Genomic DNA, 12,311 nt, shown 5'->3' on the forward strand with positions numbered 1-12,311 from the left:
TGTTCCCTTTCCGAAGCCTGTCAACAGAGGACTGAGAGGCCCCCCTTCAGGTGAACAGCAAGCAGCACCAACCTTCGCCCGAGCAAGCAAGGGCCCCTCTGACAACTAGCCAAGGTCTCACGCAGAGTCGGCACATACGGGGCAGCTAGACCAGTGCCATTTCCAATAAACACACCCAACTTCTCTGGTGCAAGGTTTCACGTGAATTTGCCTTTTTCTCTGATATTTATGAAATCCTGAGTCCTAGGTTGCAGCCTTCCTTAGCAAACTTTATGAGTCTTTGAGATCCTCACAAGGCAACCTGTGGAACCATTATAAGCAATTCAGATGAACTAGATCATCCCTGGACAGGTGCTGCCTTAGAGGAATCGGCTTCGGGCTCACAGCTGTGACTGGAGACCACAGTGCAGGTGTCAGCGTGGGGGGAAGTGACACGACCTGCCAGGAAGACAGAGCAGAAGCAGGGAAGGAATGCTAAGTGATTTGGGGATGGTGTTTATGCTTAAAAATGCCTTTCCTTCCAAGTTTCAGATTTGGGGCTTTGGGGCCTTTTGGACTGAAGAGAAAGAGCCGTAGTTTTATCTCTTAAGTGTCTCAGCACAGCCTGGGGAGGTTGTGGAATATCAGCAAAATGCCCATGGTAAGTTTCTAGCACCAATTCCATAATTAGGGTCAGCCAAGTTTAAAAGAAAGCCTGCAGAAAGTGGAAAGAAGATGTAAGTGTGGAGGAAAACCTGGTGAAGAGTCCAGTGAAACAGAAAGAAGGGAGAGATTTGCTCAGTCTCCCCACCCTGGAACACGCTCCTTTGAGTCATTTGTTTACATGTCCTAGCAAAGTCAGAGCAGGGGGGTGACAATCTTAGTCTCCACCGGTGTCCCTGGCTAATTAAAATCAGCCAAGAGTCAGACGGCTGAGAAGAAAATTATAGAAACGAAGTATTTATTACTTTTCCTGAAAAAGATGGGGAAAGAGTGCCCACGAGAGGGATGTTCATAAGCAAATCCTCTGCTTTTTGCCACGCCTTTTCTAAATAACAAACCGTTTGGCAAAAGAAAACAATTCATGTGAGCCAGAACTGCCTTTTGAGAACAGGTTTAATTATGACCCAGAATTATAGTTTGAAAAATCCTATCAATTCCACCACGCAATTCCTGAGTAGGAACTACTCGGACTTTTTTCCCCCTTAACTTCTTCTCAAAAACCAAATTGGCTTCCTGTAGCTGCATTTAGCTGGGAAGTCAAATGCACTTCTTTATCATTAACTACCATAGAAAAGCACACTTAGCTTGCGTCTCAAGTTGTCTTCGGTAAAGTCTATTTTGCTTGCAGTAGTTGTATTTTCCCGATTTCTCTTCCCCAAGTTCTGCTCTCTGTGGAACGCCATTAAGTCTTGTTTTTCCCCTTTGATTTGGGAGCACCGGGCCAACGGAAGCCTCGCAGGTGCAGGCAGTCGGCAACGTTGTGGGCGATGTAGTAGAGGTTCAGCATGGCAGCTGGGCTGAGAATGTCCACTTCCGGTTTCTTCTGTTTCTTCCCGCGAGATTTGTCCGGGCCTTTTCCTTGTTTCCCTTTACCTGGCTTTCAAAGACAAGTATATTCACAGGGCATAAATTAGTTTTTACAACCTTGACATAACTTTCAACATTTCTTATTGAACTGAAAGGGGGGGTGGGGACTCATGAAAGGAAAAAACTGTAACAATAATAAAGACTTTTGCTGGGAGTGGGAGGAGAAGTCACATGCAATCGAATTCAACAAGTGAAGCACCCGGATTAAAAAGAGACCCAACCCAATGTAACAAACAGGTGACCCTTGTCTGCATTGATTTGAACAAATTATAAAAAGACATTTTTAGGCAATCAGGGAAATTTGGTAATCTCAAGGAATTATTAATTCTGTTAGGTGTGATAATGGCTTCTATTGGGTCATGGAAGAAAATGTTTACACATTTCAGTGATGCACACTAAAATCTGTGGAAATGAAATGAAAGAAGGCCTCAGATGTGTTTTAAAATACTGCAGCTCCTGGGGCGCCTAGGTGGCTCAGTGAGTTAAGCATCCAGTTCTTGGTTTCGGCTCAGGCCATGATCTCATGGTTTCTGGGTTCGAGCCCTGCGTCAGGCTCTGTGCTGACAGTACAGAGCATGCTTGGGATTCTGTCTCCCTCTCTCTCTGCCCTTCCCCTGCTTGCTCACTCGCACACTCTCTCTCTCTCTCTCAAAAATAAATAAATAAACATTAAAAAACAACCTTTTTAAAATAAAAATACTGCGGCTCCCCCTTGCACCCCACCCCACAGAAGGCCAGATGAAGCCAATGTGGCAAAATCCTGACAGTTTTTGAGTCCGAGAAATGGATATGTGGGGAATCACTTTACTATTCTATTTTTGTGTATGCATACAATCTTTCGTGATAAAAATGTAATTAAGGGGCGCCTGGGTGGCGCAGTCGGTTAAGCGTCCGACTTCAGCCAGGTCATGATCTTGCGGTCCGTGAGTTCGAGCCCCGCGTCGGGCTCTGGGCTGATGGCTCAGAGCCTGGAGCCTGTTTCCGATTCTGTGTCTCCCTCTCTCTCTGCCCCTCCCCCGTTCATGCTCTGTCTCTCTCTGTCCCAAAAATAAATAAACGTTGAAAAAAAATGTAATTAAAAGTATTAGCTAATCGGGACGCAAACACACATTTTGCTTGGCATTTCTTATGTTGTAGTCTCGACCTCATTAAGTAGTCGTGAGGGCAGAGACATGAATGTAAGGCGCTTAACGCAGCGTCTGACTTCAAGGAAACAATAAGTGATTGTTCCCATCACTTTATCACCACTAACCCCCTGAGCTGTATTTTGACGGAGAGAGACATTATTTATGTCTTCAAAGTGGAAAAGTGGAGCCTCAACAAGGCCACACTGCAAACCAGTGTCCAGCAGCCCAGCACCTGTGCTCTTGGCATGACTACACTGCCAGGCCGGTGCCTTTTGGGAAGAGGAATGGATCCCATCCTAATCTGGGAATAAACTGTCTGAAGTTTTGCGACAGGCACACAAAGCTGAGTTGACTCCTCATGTCCTATGGCCCACCCATACATAAAAGAACAGGAGGAAGTATATTATTTAGAAAGTGACTCTTCTAGGCAAGGGAAGGGAGAGTGTAAGTTATCAGGAACATCTGCAAGGGCTAAATGTTTGTATAAAATAGATATTATGTTGATAGAATCTCACTCTAAAAATGTCCCAGGCTAAACAAGGAGGAACACAGGCAACGTGTTAAAAAACACTAAAATACATTTTTGTTAAGTGAAACGGAATACACTCCTAGATAGAAAACCCAGGAACGAAGATGAGAAGTATCTTGCAACACAGTGGCCTGGCTTTCAGGTGGATATCCAGATTAAAACAACAACAACAACAACAATATGAAAACCCATATGATAACAGTACCTCTTGGTAAAACATCCCCTGGGGGTGTAGGATGCACGTTGCCATAAGCTCCTAAAAATTCTGAGTCTTGGCTTTCTTTATGATTTTACACTTTTTTGCATGTCAACCATATGACTTACCTGGAATAACTGACAAAAAAAATGTGTTTTAATCTCTAAAGTGGTTTGATGACTAAAACTCGCACAAAGGTTTGATATGTTCATTCAAAGTTCTCATCTCTCTGTAGAAATTGGCTAACTGACTCTAAGATTCATATGGAAACGCAAAGGACTTTGAAAAAACAAAGCTGAAGGACTAATTCTACCTTGTTTCAAGAATTATTATAAAGCTACAGTATCCAGACAGTATGGGATTAGTGTCAAGACAGACACATAGATCAATGGAAAATAATAAAGAGACCAAAAATAGGTCCACACGTATATGAACAACTAGTTTTCAACAAAAGTGCGAAAGCAATTCAATAGGACAAGGACAATTGATGAGAGACAGATGCAGAAAAATGTTCTTTAGCCCAGAAGGCTGACCTATAGCCTGCATAGTTCTGATAAGGATCAAATACACACTGGTTGCTCTATTCTTTTTTTTTTAATGGTTGCTACATTTTTAAAGGGTCTCATGACTGCCTGGGAATCTCACCAAAAGTTAATATCAAGCTGAATGATGCACACAAGAGAAATCTTGCGAAAGTAGTTTTTCACGTAGAATTTGAAGAAAACATTTACGATCTAATACTCTCTGCACATAGCCTCCCGTTGGAGCACTAAGCATATAACCACCAACTTCATTCAGGAAAAGCACAGCTCTTCCTGCCTAAGGGTCCTGTTCCCATGCTACTTAAGTAAACTTACTAAGTTGCACCTAAAATGTCTCAAGAATTCTTTCTTGACCGTCGTGCTCAATGATCCCACAACAATAATTTTTTCCACAAGTGGGGCTGGAACAATGAATATCCATTTGCAAAAAAAAAAAAAAAAAAAAGAACCTTAATCCAATGTTTTTACCATATACAAAAATTAACTCAAAATGGCTCATACACTTAAAACCAAAAAGCAAAATGTCCTAGAAGAAAATTCAGGGGAAAACCTTTATGACCTTTGGTTAGGCAAAAATTTCCTGGATATGACACCAAAGCACGATCCATAGAAGAACAAATTGATAGAGTCACCATCAAAATTAAAAACTTGTGTTCTTCAAAAGATATTGTTAAGAAAATGAAAAGCTAAGTCACAGACTGGGAGAAAATATTTGCAAATCATATATCTGATCAAGCCCTTACATCCAGAATAAAGGACTCGCGAAACACAGTAAAAAAAACAAACAAACAAAAAAAAACAGCCCCAAAACATGGCCAAGAGATCTGAACAGACACTTCCCCAAAGAAGATATACAAATGGCTGATAAACACACGAAAAGGTACTCAACACTAAGTCACTAGGGAAATGCAATTAAAACCCCAATGAGATATCAGTACACGCTCATCCAGCCACGGACGGATGGAATGGATCCAGGCATTCCACTGCGAAGTATTTACCGAAAGAAATCAAAGTGCATATCCATTCTAAGACTTGTACATGGAATGTACATAGTAACTTTATCTATGCTAGCTAAAAACTGAACACAGCTCAGAAGTCCATTAGTGAGTGAATGGATAAACAAACTGGGTATAACCATACACTGGAATACCACCCAGCAATAAAAAGGATTAACCATTGACGCATGCTACAACATGAGTGAATTTAAAAGGAATTGATTGGCTCAGTCGGTGGAGTGTTTGACTCTTGATCTCAGAGTTGTGGGTTCAAGCCCCACGTTGGGTATAGGTATTACTTAAAAAATAAAATCTTGGTGGGTGCCTGCGTGGCTCAGTTGGTTAAGTGTCCGACTTCAGCTCAAGGTCATGATCTCATGGTTTGTGAGTTCAAGCCCCGCACCAGGCTCTGTGCTGACAGCTCAGAGGCTGGAACCTGCTTTGGATTCTGTGTCTCCCTCTCTCTCTGCCCCTCCCCTGCTCATGCTCTCTCTCTCTCAAAAATAAATAAACATGAAAATTTTATTTTAAAAATTGGGGGCGTCTGGGTGGCTCAATCAGTTGAGCATCCGACTCAATTTTGGCTCAGGTCATAATCTCATGGTCGTGGGATTGAGCCCACCATAGGGCGCTGCACTGTCAGTGCTTGGGATTCTCTCTCTCTCCCTCTCTCTCTGCCCCTCTCTGGCTTTCTCTCTCTCTCAAAATAAATAAATAAACTTTTTTTTTTTTTTTAATGAGTAAAGGGCTGATTACAGAGGAGCACAAGGAGACTTTCGGGGGTGATCAACATGCTTGTCATCTTGATTGTGGTGATGGCTCAATGGGAGTGACAGATGCCAAACTGATCAAATTGTACATTAAAATATGTGCAATTCACTGTGCATCACTTATACCTCAGTAAATCTGTTAAGAAATTATTGTAAGCGAGTGAAAACTTTCAGTTTCTCAGCTGGTTGGGTTGGCTTAATACAACTCCGTGGCCCTTGGTTGTTCCCAGTCGCAGAACACATAACTCGTGACTTGAAACTCTCCAAACTGCTTAATGAAGACCACTTGGCTCCAGCCACACTGGCCCTCCTTTTGGTTCCCTAACCTGCCCCGCTCCTCCCTGATCCCCCTGATCCCACCCTGTTACTTCCCTTCGTGTGGGGCTCTGCTCAGATATCACCTCTCTAGAAAAACCTCTCAGATACTGTATCTATATTCTATCTATAACTAGGGTGACCATATAATTTCTTGCCCAAACCAAGATACTTCAACAAACATAAACTGGGACCGTCCAAGGCAAGCAGGGAGGGGATACAGGTGGTTCCCAGCCTCCCTCTCAGCACTGTCACTTTCTAGCTCCCTACCCCAAGCACACTCCACTATGTCATAGGGCTATTTTGTTTATTTATTGTTTGTCTCCTAACCAGAGGTTTGTCTATGAGATCACCACTTGAATTCCCAGGGCCTAGACCAATGTCTGGGACGAACAGATACTTGCCGAGTGAATAAATTGCAACTCAGATGTAATACAGTCCTAGGATTTAGAAAGCAAATGTAGATAGCTGCTTTTCTGAATTTTAAGAGGGGCTCCTTCGTTCATTCGACAAATATTTAACAAATATCTACTGAACAGCAGGACCTGCAGTTCTGGGCTCCTGTCTTCATGAGGCTTACTCTCCAGTGAGGGAGAAATTACAAACACGTTCACTCCCTCTCCCGTGAAGGAGAGGCCAGGTTATCTGGCATTCCAATGACACAGGATGGGCAGGGTGTGACCCAATCTGGGACATGAAGGGTTCCTGAAGAGCCGCCTGTGGGCTGAGGGGCAGGGACTTCCCAAACAGCCTGTGCAAAGACTTTGAGGTTGGAGGGCACATGCCAAACTGAAGGGACCTCACAAAAAGGGTCAGTGTGGCTGGCCTATAAGCAACCATGATGGGGGGCGCCAAGTGAGAGGAATTTAGGCTGGAGAGGTAGGCAGTGTGCAACTCTGGCCTGCAGGCCTTTGAAGCTACAGTGTTTAACCTTTATCTGAGGAGCAGTGGAAATCCATTAGCTTAAATGGCTTTATTGAACCGTTTTTGCTTCAGTTCCCTGGGCTCTGAAAGAAAATGACAATACCAACCATGTGAAGTAACCCGGGGGATGACACAATTTAAATCAAAAGACATCTATTTAGGGGCGCCTGGGTGGCTCAGTCGGTTGAGCGTCCGATTTTGGCTCAGGTCATGATCTCAGGGTTTGTCAGTTTGCGCCCCGCGTCGGGCTCTGTGCTGGTGGCTCAGAGCCTGGAGCCTGCTTTCTGTGTCTCCCTTTCTCTCTGACACTTTCCCGCTCATGCTCTCTCTCTGTCTCTCAAAAATAAATAAACGTTAAAAAAATTCAAAAAAAGAAATTAATTAAAAAAAAAGACATCTATTTAGTGCTTTTACGTGCAATGAAGTAGAAGGAACACAGATTTACCAAACACCTTTCTATACTACAGTCAAATGGGGGTGAGGAGTGAGGCTTTCCAAGGTGAAATAGGTGAAGCTCTGTGAGGCATAGAGGGTCATAGATACTTAGGGGGCAATACGGCAGCAGGAGGGCCCATCTTGGAGAAAAGTAGATCTGTAGCTTGAGATGGGGCAGGAGGCTTCGAAAAGAATGTGAGTCCAGTGTGGAATGTGTTTTCTGTTTTGGTTAAAGCAGAGAATATGGCAAATAGAGCTCAAGAGGTTGAGGCCTTTTTACCCCGAACTCTGAGCAGTACTTAGTTGAGCAGACAGTAGAAATTCCTGAGGACGTGGGGTGGGGGTTACAAGGTCACAGCCATTCTGGGACCATCAACCTGGCATCCAAAAGAGATGGAGAGCCCTGGGACAGAGGTAGTGAACTGCTGTTGGAATCCAGGTAGGTGGTAAGGAGGGCAGGACTTGACCAATGGCAGAGAGGGTGGGAAGCAGGTCGAAATGACTGGATGAGGGCTGATGAACGGTAATGTTTAGGAGTTTGAGGCCAGGAGAATCAACATGCCATTGGAAAATGCAGAGAAGGTAGCGGTTAAAAAGGAGCTGGATTTTGAACACAGCTGGGAAATGCTCTCTGGTGGAGAGATCCAGTAGGAAGTGGGAAATAAGGTTTAACATTTCAGAGTGGTTTCGCTTAAGATGGAGCTCTATGAGCCAACGACTTGGAGGGGAGATAGAAGTTTAAGGATGTTGCAAGCCTTCCCAGGCATAAAATGCAAGCATTTCCTCTGCTAAAGGTTTCCTCCAAAGTCTTTCCTCAAATTAGGGTTGGAAGAGAGACTCACTCCTTAGAGACGGCAGTCTGGATCGCACCAGGGCTCATTCTCTACTTCTTAATCCGAAGAGAAGAATCCCGCAAGGGACCCCAGAAGGCAGCGGCAGCAGGCGGTAAGGGCATGGGCCAGTCGCTGTTGCCACGTACTGGCACCCTGGGGTTTCACAGCACTGCACCAGCCTCTCTTTATTGCCCACACATATGATTACGAAAGTGGCTCAACAGAACCAAAGAACGAAACCTCACAAAAAGAGGGCTCAGGCTGATTCTGCTTGGCTGTCCCCTTTGAAGCGCGCAGACCACCTGGGGAACCCGTCTTTCCCATCATCCTTATACCCCAAGTGTTCAGATCACTAGGTTGGACACCACCCACAACGACAGGAGACGAAGGCGCCAATCTCGTGGCGCGGGTAACAAATCTTGCTAAAGCGTGCCTCGATGAGGCAGAACGGTATTAAACTAACCTGGCGAGAGCCTCGGTATCTCTTATACTTAAATAAGACGTGTATTACCATGGTAATTCCTCAGTTGAGCAGGTGAGTGTGGCATGCGTTCCCAATCCTGAAATAGAGAGCCCGGTTCTCCGCATCACGTGGAGGCGGCACCCCCGCGCCCATCGTTGCCGCACACCGGGCTGCCGCCGCACACCGGGCTGCCTCCGCACTCCACAGCGAACCTCCGCGGGTCCGGGGCCTTGCCACGCTTCTCAGGAGCCCCAGACGCTCAGGGGAGCCCGGCGGGGTCAGGGGGCAGCCAGCCACCCAGCTGCCGCCACGCGGAGCCTGGACACCCACCGCACGGAGGCCGCTGACCGCGCGACTCACGGCGAGCGGGCCCCGCGGGCTGGGAGCACCGGGCTCACGGGCCCCTGCTGGCCGCGCGCACGAACACCCGGCGCGGCGCGCCGCGTGGGGCGGGGCGCTCAATGTTTACCTGTTGCCAGGACACCGGGGCCTGGCGCCGGGTCTTGGGGCCTCACCCGGCAGTCCTAGCGAGCAGGTGGGAGTGCGCGCCAGCCTTCCGGGGAGCGCGCAGCTGGCTGGGCCACTTCGCCTCGAGTGACGGCGACGACGTCCCCTAGTGCCCGGAAGCCCTGCCTCGCGCTGGGGGGCCTGACCCGGCAGGGCAGGGGCGCGGGGCTGGTGTGGTTCTGGCCTTGGGGTGGGCCGATTCCTCTGTTTGAGCTTGGCTTTGGAGAAGTCCTCGAAGACTCCATGACCTGTTTTGGAAAATGAGATAAAGCCTTTGAGGGTTGAAGTGAGAATAACATGGGGGGAATGTTCATATGGAGCCTGGTACAGGTTCCAAGAGAGAAAAGGCCTGAGAAAAAGGTTCTTAGGCCCCAAATGGGAGTCAGGAAGGCTACAGTCGGTGCAGTTCCACTGCCAAACTTGTGAGTTCATCCCGATATACGTCTGTGTTCTCCACAGCGAGCAACCTTTCTTAGACTCATTTTTTGTAAGCTGCAGCAGAAGTGAGAGACACTAATGGAAAAATTGTCATGATTCGGTAGGAAGTATTATCCCCCTCATTCTATCAACCGGGGCGACTTGTTCTCATTGACGTCTGGGCCTAAGTTAATTGTTGCTTCCCACTCCCCCTACTCCTGGTAAGTCTCCCCACTTGCTTCTGACATGTGTGTCATGCTCCTTGCTCATCCAGACCTCAGTCATCTCATGTCTATCTGCCTCTTGCTGCACTCCAAGTGTTGGCAGATTTCAAAGTCCAGTCCTTAGTTCTCTGCTGTTCCTCAGTGTCTCCTCACCTGATGGCTCATCTGATAATGTCAGTGACTACCTGCCTTGGAATGACACAGCCACCGTCTGAAAGAATGGCCTCCATCTGAGCTCCAGTCTTAAGGCCACACTATTCCCTGGATTTAGGGCATCTCTCCCTCTGTCAGCCTCTCCATTTCCATTGTCAGTGGCAACACTACTCTCCCAGTCTCGCGCCCTTTGTCATCACTAACTCCTGTCTCCGGTGATGAGTCCAAGGCCTAAGCATCCTTTGTAAATTCTTTTATGGATCCCCCCTTTCACATTTTTATCATTCTAAACTAGACCTTAAAGGACCTTGATCATTTCGTATTGCAAATAATAGTTAGCGGTGAAGGAGCACTGATGTCCAGCACCTTGCGAGCACTTTGCACACATTATGGCATCATTACTTCACTACAACTAGAGTGATAGTTTGTTATGTTCTCCAATTTGCATGAAGTCAGAGAGAGTAACTAACTTATCCAAGTTCCCACAAGCAGAGTCAAAGCCAGCAATGTCCGTCCGTCCAGCTGGTACATTAAACACTAAAATCATTCAGAAAGGCACCCTGGGCTTGAGGCCAAAAGATGTGGGTTCAAAACTTGGCCTCACTACTTATTAGTTATGCAATTTTGAGCAATTCTCCGAGCTTCACTTTCTTGCTTTGGGTTGTTGTGAAGGCGGTATGATAGAATGAATGTGAAAAAGCTTTGTGAATTCAAAGCATCTCCAGTAAGCCTTGCTTTAAAGGACATAAATTTATTCCCAGGTTAGGGAAAATGGAATGGGGAGAGGCTGGTAAAAAGGTACAAATTCAGTTGTAAGATGAATGAGGTCTAGTGTATAATATGGTGACTACAGCCAATAATACCATATTGTATAATTGGAAATTGCTAAGAGTGGAACTTGAGTGTTCTCACACACACAAAAAGTGAGGTGATGAATGTGTCAACTCAGTTGTGGTAACCCTTTCACAATGTGTGTCAAATCGTCACGTTGTACACTTTAAATATATTGCAGTTTTGTCAATTATACCCTAATAAGCTGAAAAATAAAAAAGCATGCCAGTGGACAGGCAGGACATGAAAGGAATGGTCTAGTGACAATCAGAACGACTTCAATGGCAGCACCATTTCCCATTGACCAAATGGGTGTTCAGCTTTTGCACCAGAGAAAAGGCTTAGCACTGACCTGCAGGGAGGGGAGGAGGGCTGCTGAGGTGAGTGGCTGAAAGACTTTGTTATATAACACAGTGCAGGCTGCTCTTAAAATAAAAAAAGTCATTGACAACATATGTATTTTTCTTAAATACCAGTCCACTTAAGAATCATTTCATGATTAGGACTTAAGATAGATGTTTCTTCTGTAAGAACTGAACAAATCTTCCTGTGTAAATTGGAAGATGAGTTAAATTAAGATCACCATTCAAATTTACATTACAATAGCACTACTGAGGTATCTGGCTTGCTCAGGCGGAAGAACATGTGACTCTTGATCTTGGGGTCGTGAGTTCGAGACCCTTACTGGGTCTAGACATTATTAAAAAAAAAAAACTTAAAAGAATAGCACTACCTCATTTTATCTGTTTATGAATATATATCCTTATGTCTTCTTTATAAATAGTAATACAAACTGTGCTGTTCTTTTTAAAAAAAATAACATTACCAGAATTGAAGCATGCATTCTTAGAACATCCAAACTTAGAATATTCTATCATTATCTTTCTTAGAAGTTACATTTAAAAATTCCCATTTCCTACTTTCTACTCTAGTCCCTCCCTCTCTTCCTCCTTTCTTTTTATCTCATTAAGTTCAACAGTATAGCACTGCATTCACTTCATCTTTTATAGCCATAATATTGAAGAGGAAGTTACAGGAAAAAAAAAAAATTCTTTGTAGGTAATTTCCTCTGGTCAGCCGCTAGGGTCCCAGCAGTGAGAACCTTGAGGTACAGTAAAGACCAGCTGGAGCGGATTGAGGAGACAAAATTATCCAGAGTAGGGGTCAGCAAACTCAGTAACTATTTTAGGCTTTACAGGCCTTCTGTCCTCTTTTGCAACTACTCTGCTGATGTAGAATGGAAGCATTTATAGACAACATGTAAACGAGGGAGCGTGGCTGTATTCCAATAAAACTATTACGGAAACTGAAATTTGAATTTCATAGAATTTTCATGTGTCATAAAATATTTTTCTCCTATGGATTTTTTTCCCCCCAACGATTTAAGAATGTAAAAACCATTCTTAGCTCATGGGCTGAGTAAAATCTGTTAGTGGGCCAGATTTGGCCAATGGGCTATAGTTTGCTGATCCCTGATCTAG

General features: G+C 45.0%; 1 protein-coding gene across 7 annotated transcripts; it reads right to left on the reverse strand.

The window, feature by feature from the left end:
- Positions 1 to 1,077: 1,077 nt before the first annotated feature.
- On the reverse strand, positions 1,078 to 11,012 carry SMKR1 (small lysine rich protein 1). Of its 7 annotated transcripts, none has more exons than XM_053218092.1 (3): positions 8,911 to 9,101; positions 8,699 to 8,795; positions 1,078 to 1,579 (listed from the first exon to the last, which is right to left on the reverse strand). In XM_053218092.1, the coding sequence occupies exons 2-3, from the start codon at positions 8,747 to 8,749 to the stop codon at positions 1,385 to 1,387; spliced, it is 246 nt and encodes an 81-aa protein (XP_053074067.1). In that variant the 5' UTR covers positions 8,750 to 8,795; positions 8,911 to 9,101; the 3' UTR covers positions 1,078 to 1,384. The 7 variants fall into 7 exon arrangements, 6 of the variants coding, with proteins under 6 accessions (XP_053074067.1, XP_026931256.1, XP_026931258.1 ...); XM_027075455.2 differs by having other exon boundaries at positions 1,078 to 1,575; positions 8,747 to 8,795; positions 8,911 to 9,100; XM_027075457.2 differs by having other exon boundaries at positions 8,747 to 8,795; positions 8,911 to 9,094.
- Between the last annotated feature and the right edge of the window lie 1,299 nt (positions 11,013 to 12,311).

This window comes from Acinonyx jubatus, chromosome A2 (assembly GCF_027475565.1).
Source record: "Acinonyx jubatus isolate Ajub_Pintada_27869175 chromosome A2, VMU_Ajub_asm_v1.0, whole genome shotgun sequence".
Classification (NCBI taxonomy): Eukaryota; Metazoa; Chordata; class Mammalia; order Carnivora; family Felidae; genus Acinonyx; species Acinonyx jubatus.